Below are 13,094 nucleotides of genomic sequence, written 5' to 3'. Positions count from 1 at the left end.
TTTTTAATGTGGAAACATGAACATCTATAATTTTATAGCAAAAGTTTGCGAAAACATAAAAAATAATTTAACTTATTTTCAATAGCATTTTGCTCGAACTTTGAATTTCACATTATTTTTGTGAAAATTAATGCAAAAATAATTTTGGCATTTTCGCTGGTTTTAAGTATTTATATTGTGCTGACATATGTATTAGTTCTTTTGACAGTATATAGTCATATCCCTAATTGGTTCTGCTGCAGACATTTGGAGCCATTTATCACAAGATGCCTTTGAAGGTGTCTTGGACCTTAATCCGTAGATAGGTCTGAGCTGTTTTGGTGGCAAAAGGGAGGATTTGATAAAATATTAGAAAGGTGCGTTTAAGTGTGTTTGATGAAGTATATGATATATACTTTTTTTTTTTCCATAGTAGCTAAAAATGATTACATATTGAAACCTAAGGCACTTTAAATTAAATAGAAATGCCACTTTTGGTAAAAACAAACAAATTAAAAAGATAATTGCCATAAGCACAGATCAGTGCTGCACAAAACTTTTTGCATTCTAAATTTAACAAACTTTTGTTACTTTTAGAATTTCCAGAAACTTACATTAGGCACAAATCATTATTTAGTGGAACCTTGACTGCAATACGCTCTGTACTCTGTTTAAAAAAAAGTTATGATTTAACTCTCAAGAAATACTTTTATTTCTACAAGAGCAATTAGTTGCACATGGGAAGAGTGTTACTTGCTTTTAATTCCTGGAATAATTAATTGACTGGTATCACACTTTCACACTCCTACCTGCCAGTTTCTGTTAGAACCATTTGAGCATTGAAATCAAATGGTTAGAACCATTTGAGAACACACAAAGTAATTAAGTTGAAACAACGTTTGGCCTCAATATATGAAGCCAACCTGTAAATACTGAATTTTACTACATTGAATTTCCCTTGAAGTGACAAAGACAATACTTTGCAGCTTGTAGAGCAGGCAACAATTGCTCTATGATTCCAAAATCTTTAGCACTATCGTCATGAATATAAGGCAGGATAAGATTTTACAAAATAGAGGTGAGCAATGGCAAAGCACAGAGCACATTTCTATATTTTAAGCATACTAGGACACCCCTTTTTTAAGTTTCTTCCCAATAAAGAATATTGTACTAAAATAGCCTGAAAAGGGTTACAGTTAATCATCTTTTAGAATGTTAAATTAAATGCAATTTCTTGATTTATTTTAAAGCAAGCTGACCAGTAATCTATATAATAATTTTTTTTCTCAATGTTGTATAAAATAAAAAATGGACTCAAATGCAAGAATAACAACAACCTAGAGAATAGCATGCATGGATAACACAGACAATACAAATAGCATTTGATTATCCCTAATACATGTAGTTGTGTCCAACTCACTGTGGTTTGATTGATTAATTGTGACGTCAGCAGGAATGCTCTTCTAAAATTAAGTTGAATGAATACGAGTGGGGATTTTTTTTTATTTTCCTATTTAATTGTAAAGGTTGTTTTAAGTTAAAAAGGTTCAGTTAAATAGAAAAGTATAAAATATATCTAATGAGGGGAGGTCACCTGATAGTAGAGCTAACACATTTCCAAAGTAGGAAGGATAATATTGTGCTGTGGTATACAAGTATTTAATATATTCAGATATGAAATACTGTATGTTTTAATGTAAAAGCAATAAAATACTATAAAAAATAAATGAATAGATTTAGAGGAGAGTGCTTTTTAAGTTTGTGAATTAAGTACTGAACATATTATTGTGTATGAGTATTACACTGAAACTGTTCATAATTAAAAAGAAGGGGACCCAAAAGTGCACTCCTCAGTATTGTCACCGATCAACCTATTACAATTAATCTAGTCCCTTAAATTGGATCGCTCCTGCTAATTGAGTGTGTATACCACTTTAAATACTTGGATAAAATAGAGATGCGGGGCGCTCAACAAAAAGTATACAATCAAATATTCCTATTTCATACTATCCACAATAAGCCTCCTTAAGGGATCCACAAACAATTAAAATAAATTCAATATCAACAAAAAAAGTCTCTTAAAATGTCCTCCAATACATTTGACAAAGTTTCCAATATTTCCACAGCTTTCATACATCAATAGTATGTTAGTACATCATCAATAGTAGAGTTTCATACATCAAAACTATTGATGTATGAAAGCTGTGGAAATGTTGGAAACATCTAGAGATGAGCGTAATGACCTAATTACGATTTCGCGAAATTTCGCGTAATTAGTGTAATTACGATTATGGCCGTAAGTACATAATCGTAATGAAGAAGGATTTCGCGAAATTTCGCGTAAGCGTAATTTTCGCGTCATTTTCGCATTACAATGGGTATTTGTTCATGCCGTAATTTTGCATTAAACGCTACCGTAATTTCGCGTTAATCCGTAACGCTCCGTATAATATAAAAAAGCCGCCGACTTTAAGGGTTAATAGCAAAGCCCCCTTAAATGCTAAGAGCCTCAAATTTGAAGAATATATTAAGGAGATCAGGAGGAATAAGAGGAAAATTTTTTTTTTCAAAAAGACCTTATAGTTTTTGAGAAAATCGATGTTAAAGTTTCAAAGTAAAAATGTATACATTTAAAAACCCGCCGACTTTAACGGTTAATAGCAAAGCCTGCTTAAAGTTTAGGAACACCAAATTCCTAGGGTATATTAAGGGGATCAGTGGGAATAAGAGGAAAAAAATTTTTTTCAAAAAGACCTTATAGTTTTTGAGAAAATCGATTTTTAAGTTTCAAGGGCAAAAATGTCTTTTAAATGCGGAAAATGTCAGTTTTTTTTGCACAGGTAACAATAGTGTATTATTTTCATAGATTCCCCCAAGTGGGAAGAGTTTTACTTACTTCGTTCTGAGTGTGGGAAATATAAACAAAAAACGACGTGGGGTCCCCCCTCCCAGACCTCTTTAACCCCTTGTCCCCCATGCAGGCTGGGATAGCCAGAATGCGGAGCACCGGCCGCGTGGGGCTCCGCACCCTGACTATACCAGCCCGCATGGTCCATGGATTGGGGGTCTCGGAAGGGGAGGGGCAGCCAAGCTTTCCCCTCCCCCTCCGAGCCCTTGTCCAATCCAAGGACAAGGGGCTCTTCTCCACCTCCGATGGGCGGTGGAGGTGGAGGCCGCGATTTCCTGGGTGGGGGGTTCATGGTGGAATCTGGGAGTCCCCTTTAAAAAGGAGTCCCCCAGATGCCCACCCCCCCTCCCAGGAGAAATGAGTATAGAGGTACTTGTACCCCTTACCCATTTCCTTTAAGAGTTAAAAGTAAATAAACACACAAACACATAGAAAAAGTATTTTAATTGAACAAAAAACATAACCACGAAAAAAAGTCCTTTAATATTCTTAATTAACCATTAATACTTACCTGTCCCTTTAAATAAATGATCCCACGCAATATCCTCGGAAATGTTCTATCAGTTACAATGTAACAAAGTTATTACAATGTAACAACTTTGTTACATTGTAACTACGCCGCACCCGACGTCACTCGCCGCTCAGCCGACGCATACACTTACGCGTCCTTGCAGGACGCTAAGTCCCCGCCGGCTCCCGCTGTCCACCCCGCCCACATCTGTCACCCACATGTGGGTGACATGTGGGAGAGGCGGGGAGGGCAGCGGAGCCGGCGGGGACTTAGCGTCCTGCACGGACCCGACAGAGCTCTGAGCTATATAGCTCAGAGCTCTGAGAAGCATCTTTGTATTTTGGCTCCAAGGAGCCCCATTGGTCCTTAGCAGACCAATGGGGTTCCTTCAAATCAGAAGGAACCCCATTGGTCTGCTAAGGACCAATGGGGCTCCTTGGAGCCCAAATACAAAGATGCTTAGAGAGCTCTGAGCTATATAGCTCAGAGCTCTGTCGGGTCCGTGCGGCGGGTGAGCGGCGAGTGACGTCGGGTGCGGCGTAGTTACAATGTAACAAAGTTGTTACATTGTAATAACTTTGTTACATTGTAACTGATAGAACATTTTCGAGGATATTGCGTGGGATCATTTATTTAAAGGGACAGGTAAGTATTAATGGTTAATTAAGAATATTAAAGGACTTTTTTCGTGGTTATGTTTTTTGTTCAATTAAAATACTTTTTCTATGTGTTTGTGTGTTTATTTACTTTTAACTCTTAAAGGAAATGGGTAAGGGGTACAAGTACCTCTATACTCATTTCTCCTGGGAGGGGGGGGTGGGCATCTGGGGGGTCCTTTTTAAAGGGGACTCCCAGATTCCACCATGAACCCCCCACCCAGGAAATCGCGGCCTCCACCTCCACCGCCCATCGGAGGTGGAGAAGAGCCCCTTGTCCTTGGATTGGACAAGGGCTCAGAGGGGGAGGGGAAAGCTTGGCTGCCCCTCCCCTTCCGAGACCCCCCAATCCATGGACCATGCGGGCTGGTATAGTCAGGGTGCGGAGCGCCACGCGGCCGGTGCTCCGCATTCTGGCTATCCCAGCCTGCGTGGGGGACAAGGGGTTAAAGAGGTCTGGGAGGGGGGACCCCACGTCGTTTTTTTTTTATATTTCCCACACTCAGAACGAAGTAAGTAAAACTCTTCCCACTTGGGGAATCTATGAAAATAATACACTATTGTTACCTGTGCAAAAAAAACTGACATTTTCCACATTTAAAAGACATTTTTGCCCTTGAAACTTAAAAATCGATTTTCTCAAAAACTATAAGGTCTTTTTGAAAAAAAAATGTCCCTCTTATTCCCACTGATCCCCTTAATATACCCTAGGAATTTGGTGTTCCTAAACTTTAAGCAGGCTTTGCTATTAACCGTTAAAGTCGGCTGGTTTTTAAATGTATACATTTTTACTTTGAAACTTTAACATCGATTTTCTCAAAAACTATAAGGTCTTTTTGAAAAAAAAAATTTCCTCTTATACCTCCTGATCTCCTTAATATATTCTCCAAATTTGAGGCTCTTAGCATTTAAGGGGGCTTTGCTATTAACCCTTAAAGTCGGCGGCTTTTTTATATTATCCGGAGCGTTACGGTTTAATGCGAAATTACGGTAGCGTTTAATGCGAAATTACGGCATGAACGAAACGCGAAATTTCGCGTTGAAAATTACGCTTACGGTATTTTCAATTACGATTTTAATGGCAATTTCGCTACGCTAATTTCGCATCGTAATCGCAAATTTCGCATGCGTAATTATAGTAATGCGAAATTACGAAAATTTCGGCTCAACTCTAGAAACATCGTCAAGTGTATTGGAGGACATTTTAAGAGACTTTTTTGTTAATATTGAATTTATTTTTATTGTTTGTGGATCCTTTAAAAAGGCTTATTGTGGACAATATAAAATAGGAATATTTGATTGTATAATTTTTGTTGAGCGCCCTGCATTTCTATTTTACCCATGAAACTGTTCATAATCTAGTGACCACTGTATTGTGGATACATGTGTTGTTATGTTACTTGAAGACGCTCCAACTTTGATCGGCTCCATCTATTTACCTTTTGTTAGTGTTGTGGAATGTTAATTAAGTTATTACCTTGCTGGGTGGGGATTTATTTAAATAAAGAGGTGTCAAAACTGCCCTTTTATACTACTGTAAACTCACCTTTTGTTGCTAACAATAAACCTTTTTTAACAAATGGAAAATAACCTCATGCAAATGAATGGAGGAGAAGAAGCAAATAAAAGATGGGTCAGGCCTAAGTCAGGCAGCAGAATACCAGAGACTTCCCTGGAAGTCTTAATACCAATCCTACCAGTTAACGATGACCATTCTGATTTAAATAGCTGCAATATTAGTCTAAATACATTGTAGTTGGATTTGTGTTGTGCTATTTTGATTTCTTTAGTTTGTATTTTTAAGATTAATTATGTTAATACGTTTGATATTACATAAACCAGTAAGTGTGACTCAATAACTGGGTGACACATGTGTGGGTTTTATACTGTACAGAAGTGCACCTGTTATACGGAGAACATTAAAATGAGTGTTAGGCCTAGGCTATACTTTTTTATGTGGTTAAAAGATGTAGCTTCTTGTTAACAAGTGCTCTTTAACCCTTTCCCTGCCTTCTTTCCTTTTGTTCCCACTGTCCTCCTTAACATACCCCGCAAATTTGGTGTTTCAGGCTTGTATGGAGACTTTACTATTAACCACTAATTAACTATATATATTGGCAGCAATACAATAGCAAGAAAAATAATGTATCAGCCCTAAGAAGGGCTTAGCTGTTCAGGACAATATGGTAGCAGCAAGAATCTGCACTGAGGACCCAGAACACAGGCCTACCTAACTCTCTTGCTGTCAAAACACACTGCCCCTTATCTGCCTAGCACAGAAGCCAAACACATACTGCAAAATGGCTTCTGTTCTGGCTTTCCGATAGGTGAGGGGGCAGTCCAGGTGGGAGGAATAGCTTATTGGCTGCCATTTGCCCGCTGACATCATAGCCAGTAACATTACTCAGCTATACTTATAGCCAATAATGGTACTTCACTATATAAGCACCAATCCACAGTGCTGACTGCCCACCCCACCACTTGCTATGCCAATAGCTGGAGGTCCACTGTTTACAAGCCTATCCTCAGTAGCAATTTTAATAACTCAGTGCACCATAGCTGCAAATTTGTTTTGTGTTCTATAACAGCACCTGATTTAACAAACAAACTGTGCTTGTGTAACGATTGGTGTAGCAAACAGGAGTCTGGTTATTGTGTGATCTGCAGTATCACCAATAAATCAGACACTATACCATATTATATGGTGATCTGCAGAATCACCAATAATGCAAGTATAGCTAACAAGGTAATTGCAAGAGTATAGTGCTTGGTGCAAATGTAATACTGATCAGTTTGGCAGAACCTCACCAGAGGAGCTGGTGGGTACTATCAGTAATGAACCTCACCAGTGACAAGGGCTCACTGGTGAGTGGAGTGGTCAGACAGATAAGTTCGGCAACAGACAGGAGGATACAGTACAAAATCGGCAGGCAAAAGGATAGAGATATTTTAGGCAGAGTCAGCAACAGGATCAGATGGGCTAAAGTACAGAATCGTTTAGCGTAAGAGTAGTCAGAAGAGAGCCAGAGTCATACACAGGTAATCAAGCAATAATAACGATGGTAATAATAATTCCTAGTCTTGTGTGAAATCCCTGGTTTCCTCCCAGATCAAAGCACACTGGAACTATCTAAGGTCTGACTGCTCACACAAAGCATTTGCAACAGCAGACAGTTTGCAAGTGATTCCTGGAGGCTTAAGAAGCGAAGGAGACCCCTCAGCCACGCCCACACCCATCAGCCAATCAGAACCGCCGAGAGTCTCCTGTGACGTCAGCCAACCAGCAGGTCAGCTGACGCGCCTCCTCCCCACATAAAGGTCCTGTCTGTGCGCTCGCGACAAAGCCACCCTATGAGCCACTGACAATCCTCTCTTCGGCGTGCTAGATGCCGGAGGGACAGGAGAAATGCCCGACCGGGAAAGCGAAGCAGCTGCGGGGGTATCTTGACTGCCCGCAGCTGCATGTCCAGAGAATGTTACAGCTTGCAAATTAAGTGATTTAGTGCACTTCTTTTTAGGGAGTGTTTTTTTATCATAAAGAGAAAACCCCATAAGGATACAGACAAATCTAAGACCTGTTGGCGAGAGCTTCAGAGCTGTCAATTACTAATACCTACTGTAAGTGACATCTACATATGAAAAATACATTTACAGTGCATGCTACTCTTGGGCAAATGTACCTCCTACATGTATGTATGCAGACATATTTTACATTTTCCTGTTGTTTATTTTTCAACTAGTGTACAAAAGACACATAAATCAATGTTGTTTTTTTCAGTGTATAAATATCAATGTGTGATATGGAGAAACTTTCCAAATATTCCAAGATAATAATAGCAGTATAGTCATAATCTTTGGATTGGGTTTCTTTACAGTGTTAGATTTTTTTTATCCTAAAAAGAATTAAAAATGTGCCTTTTATATCTGTTCTGCTGTTGTTGATGAATTGCATGTCAGGCTAAATTATTCCTCTAATCATGCATAAATCTTAATAGACTGTTTTTCTACAGCATGAAAGCAATCCAATTATGAGATAGTATTGTATCTGTTCTTATATTCTGGCCATGAGGATACCTGATGGTACAGATACATGAATGGTATAAGTGTGTGGGGGAGGTGCAGAGATGCTTGCCGCACCTCTTGTGTACCATTGTCCCCTTCCATTGTGCAATAAATGGCCCTGTTCTGTAACCATGAATAGCACTGTCAGTGCTCTTTGATCTGGACATACTATGCTGTGCATGCACAGTAGCCTTGTGACTGCACTCCCTTTTTTGTCTCCTTCCATGTGCTCATGCAGGGAATGCAGTTACAAGGCTGCCTGACATACTGTGCATGTGCCTGACATACTGTGCATGTGCAGCATAGTATGTACCGCCTCAAAGGATGCCAACCAAGCTTATAAAACTGAAGGCCTATTACTGCACAATAGCACATAAGAGGTGCTGTAAACTTCTGGACACCTCTCTACACTCACATATAGCTGTTAAATTTTTCTGTACCAGTTCAGCACAGGTATCTTTTAACCATTACAGCTGCAGGAACATGACCTTTATGTCTGTGGCTGCTGATCTTGTAGGTGCAGGCACGTGGGAGTTATGTCCTTGCATTGAGCTGGGTGCCCCACTCGATCATGTGCACGCGCAGGTGCGCTCCAATTGGATCCTGAAGCAGGGGGATTGGCCAAAAGGGACCAAACGGATGGACAGTATCAGTGTTCTATGCATACAGAATAATATGTTCAGTACCTAATTCACAATTTTGAAAAGCACTCTCCTCAAAATCTTTTGAGAAATCTTACACACACATATGTACCATTAAATGGAACCTTTATTCTAATTCATTTGTTGTTTTCTTTCTGTTTTTTTCTAGCTCTGACACTAAAACATATCTTATACCTGAAAAAACTGTATGAAAAACTTGCTTCCAAAATGTATTTCAATTGTCGTCTCATGCACATGTGTATAAATTTGTTTATTATTCGCCTTGGCTACACAATTTAATGTGGTCACAAACACAATCACAATTAAAAAACATACATTTATACATTTATACAACTAAATGTATGTTTTTTAATTGTGATTGTGTTTGTGACCACATTAAATTGTGTAGCCAAGGTGAAATAAATTTTGGAAGCATGAAACATAGTAGTTGGTTGCTGGCTCCTTATACAGTAGCATAAATTTGATGTGGTGGCTCTTCGAGATTTGTAATTTTTTGAATGTATGAAAAACTTGTGTACCACAGCATAAAATTCTCGTCCCTACTTAATGAACTTGTTAGCTGTGCTTTCAGGTGAACTCTGCTCACTAGCAATATTTCAACAGTTTCAAAATCATTAAACTTTTTTTTACAAAAAAAAAAAAGTTTCAAACTACTGCCTTTCCCCAAATATAAGACACTGTCTTGTACACTTGGGAGGGGGAGGGGAGAGAATATGTGCTAGGGCTTAATTTAAGGGGGAGGGGCTTACTCTCGGGATTGGGGTAGATTCTTTTAGTGTATGGGGAGGTGTGTGGTCTCTCACCGGTGCATAGTATTGAAGCGGTTCAGGGCACCCTTTCACCCACACGCTGACGCTGTACACAAGGTCGGCTCTATGCCCCTCTTGTCATAATCAATGCGCACCTGGCTGATGCATCCCAATCGCACATTGATTATGACAAGAAGGGAGCACAGGTGCAGAGCCGACCTTGCGTACAGCGTCATCTAGCAAGAAGATGCAATATAGATTTACTGTGCCATTTGCATTTGTCAGTAGACATTTTGGCAGCCAGCATATAAGTAGGTGATACCTGGTTTTAGCGCACACTGCATTTTTCTTTTGAATGGTGCTTAGCAGCTTTTTATTTTTGTGGTGACGGCGTGAGGGGAGGTGTGGATGGCTCCCTCAGCCCTGGGGGAATTACTGTTCAATTCGCTACATGAAAGGGGATCTTTCCTTTGAGGTAGCAATGTGAATTGTCACCGATGAGCAGTGGCCTACCCTAGGGCCTGGTGGTGGATTATAAGAAGACTGGCAAAATGTTTTGGGCTTTATTCCCTTCCTCTGGGCCACTGAGCTAGTCTTTCTGTATGTTCTGCTGATTGAATAAATCAGATAGCCCTACTTGGCTGAGCCCTAGTTTAATTTTTTTTTTCAATAGAAAATGCAATCAAATAGAAGATGCAGTGGCAATCAAACTAAAATACATTATAGAATAATAATTCAAAAGCTATTTTCAACACAGAAAATATTAAAGAATTTACAGTTTTTATTAAAACAAGCTTAAATCACATAACAACCTCATGAATGAGCATATAATAGATATACAACAAATCAAAACATATGCAAAACTTAAACTATCCCACCACCATATGTCAATCAGGGCCTCAAAGACTATTTTACTTCAGATGGACATAATTTATCTAAACCAACAATAAACACGCATTCATACAAATATAGAAATAAAAAAAAAGTAGAATCACTTCCCAAATTTAACCATAAATTGCAAGGGCAAGTTACAGAAGTTACAGCTCATAAACCTAACATTACATGACACACTAATAAAATGAGTATCCTTCTATTATTTCAGTCCATTGTGCACATAAAGTCAATGTGTATATTTAAAAAATGGCCAGGTTTCCATGTACCAGCTGAGCACAGTTTACTTCCTTTGTAATTTTCTCAATAAATCATCAAAAACAATATACGTTCTGTGTGTCCTGTGAGCTCTGATGGTGGGTTAAGGTTCTAAGGGGTGCATGAAGCTGCAGTCAGTTACTGTTAGCTTTGCTATTAGCACAATCTGAGGTGCTTGAGTACTGCTTGTGTTGCTAAAATAAAAACCATTAGTAATGTTGTTACTGTAGCAATGCCCATGTTACCCGAGTACCACCGTAGCGGTAATATTTCTGTGCACTGTCTGTGTAAAGCAATGTTACTGCAGCTTCATGCATCAACCCCCCAAATCACATGTGTTAATAAATCTTTTTTTACATATCAAACATCATAATCCTGTGATGCTACAACAAAAAGTTCATTAAAACACAGCTTACAGGCTGACTTCCACTCGCTTATGTATCTTCTGATGACTTCTCAGATGTGACTGTTGTGAGAAGCTCTTGTCACATTCTGAGCATTTAAATGGCTTTTCTCCTGTGTGAGTTCTCTGATGCTGAGTAAGAGTTGACCTTTGTGTGAAGCATTTACCACATCCTGTACATTTATATGGCTTCTCTCCGGTGTGAGTCCGGAGATGCACACTAAATGCTTCTTGAGTGTTGAAGGACTTTTCACATTCAGGGCAAGAAAACGCTTTCTCTCCAGTATGAATCCTCTGGTGGCGCAAGAGGTGTGGTTTAGTGCAAAAGCATTTCTGACATTCAGAGCAGGAAAAAGGCTTCTCTCCAGTATGAATCTTCTGATGCTTTATAAAGGATGACGTCTCAGTGAAAGACTTGTCACATTCAGAGCAGGAAAAAGGCTTCTCTCCAGTATGAATCCTCTGATGCCTTATAAGGTTTGACTTCTTAGAGAAAGATGTGTTACATTCTGAGCAGGAAAAGGGCTTCTCCCCAGTATGAATCCTCTGATGCCTTAAAAGGGATGACTTGTCAGGGAAAGATTTGTCACATTCTGAGCAGGAAAAGGGCTTCTCCCCAGTATGAAACCTCTGATGCCTTATAAGGTGTGACTTCTTAGTGAAAGATTTGTCACATTCAGAGCAGGAAAATGGCTTCTCTCCAGTATGAATCCTCTGATGGAGTATGAGGAGTGTCTTCTGACTGAAACATTTTTGACATTCAGAACAAGAAAATGGCTTCTCTCTGGTGTGGATCCTCTGGTGTGCTTCAAGGTTTGACTTTTTAGTGAAATGTTTTTCACACTCTGAACAGAAAAACGGCCTTTCCCCGGTGTGACTCCTCTGGTGTATGATAAGCTGTGATGGATAACTGAAGCTTTTCTCACACTCTGAACAGTGATGCGGCTTGTCTCCTCTGTGACTCATCATGGGCTGCTGGGGATACTTTTTGCTCCTGCAATTAAATATATTGTATATTAGTGTATACTGTATTCCCAGAAGCTCTTAGATTGTATCAAACAAAAAATAGGTATGCCGTAAAACTACATGCGCACAATCACCACTGCAGGATGCACTTCCTTTATACAGTTACAGAGAATGATTTCCGTTGCTTAATTTAATGGCAATCATTCTCTCTAGCAGGCATAGATTTCCTCAGGGGTCCCCTTTGGCCAATCCTCGCTGCTTTGGGGTCCAATGTGAGTGCACCTTGGCATGCGCACGATCGCATGGGGCACCTGGCTCAATGCAGGTACATAACTCCCACGTCCCTGCACCTACAGGACCAGCAGCCACGGACAGAGTCATGTTCCTGCAGCTGTAATGGTTAAAAGATACCTGTGCTGGGCCAGTACAGAAAAATTTAACAGCTATATGTGAGTGTAGAGAGGTGTCCAGAAGTTTACAGCACCTCCCATGTGCCATTGTGCAGTAATAGGCCTTGTTCTGTAAGCTTGGTTGGCACCGTTTGAGGCGGTACATACTATGCTGCACATGCACAGTATGTCAGGCACATGCACAGTATGTCAGGCAGCCTTGTAACTGCATTCCCTGCATGTGCACATGGAAGGAGACAAACAGGGAGTGCAGTCACAAGGCTACTGTGCATGCACAGCATAGTATGTCCAAATCAAAGAGCACTGATCGTGCTGACCATGGTTACAGAACTGGGCCATTTACTGCACAATGGAAGGGTACACTGGTACACAGGAGGTGCGTCAAGAATATCTGCACCTCCACCACACACTTATACCATTCATGTATCTGTACCATCAGGTATCCTTTATGTTAAAAAAGAAAGTGTTCATGGCCAGAATATAAGAACAGATACAATACTATCTCATAATTGGATAACCACCAGCAGCCGATTGACCTAGATTTTCCATCCGGACTGATCGAGAAAATCAATCGAAATCGTCCTGAAATCCCTTGATCTGCCCATCGATCACGCTTCCTACTACATTGATTTCTAGCTG

The 13,094-nt window shown here is 39.7% G+C and overlaps 1 protein-coding gene across 1 annotated transcript; it reads right to left on the bottom strand.

The window, feature by feature from the left end:
• Window positions 1-11,088: 11,088 nt before the first annotated feature.
• LOC137560737 (zinc finger protein 300-like) lies at window positions 11,089-12,045 on the bottom strand. The gene has a single exon (XM_068271888.1). The coding sequence runs from the start codon at window positions 12,043-12,045 to the stop codon at window positions 11,089-11,091; it is 957 nt and encodes a 318-aa protein (XP_068127989.1).
• Window positions 12,046-13,094: the final 1,049 nt, after the last annotated feature.

This window comes from Hyperolius riggenbachi, chromosome 3 (assembly GCF_040937935.1).
Source record: "Hyperolius riggenbachi isolate aHypRig1 chromosome 3, aHypRig1.pri, whole genome shotgun sequence".
NCBI classification, from domain to species: domain Eukaryota; kingdom Metazoa; phylum Chordata; class Amphibia; order Anura; family Hyperoliidae; genus Hyperolius; species Hyperolius riggenbachi.
Note: the sequence above shows the minus strand (reverse complement) of the source record. Positions and strands in the feature narration are given on the sequence as shown.

What these genes read in the sequence shown, in the direction of transcription:
- LOC137560737 (XM_068271888.1), bottom strand. Translation starts at nt 12,045, where the DNA reads ATGAGTCACAGAGGAGACAAGCCGCATCACTGTTCAGAGTGTGAGAAA.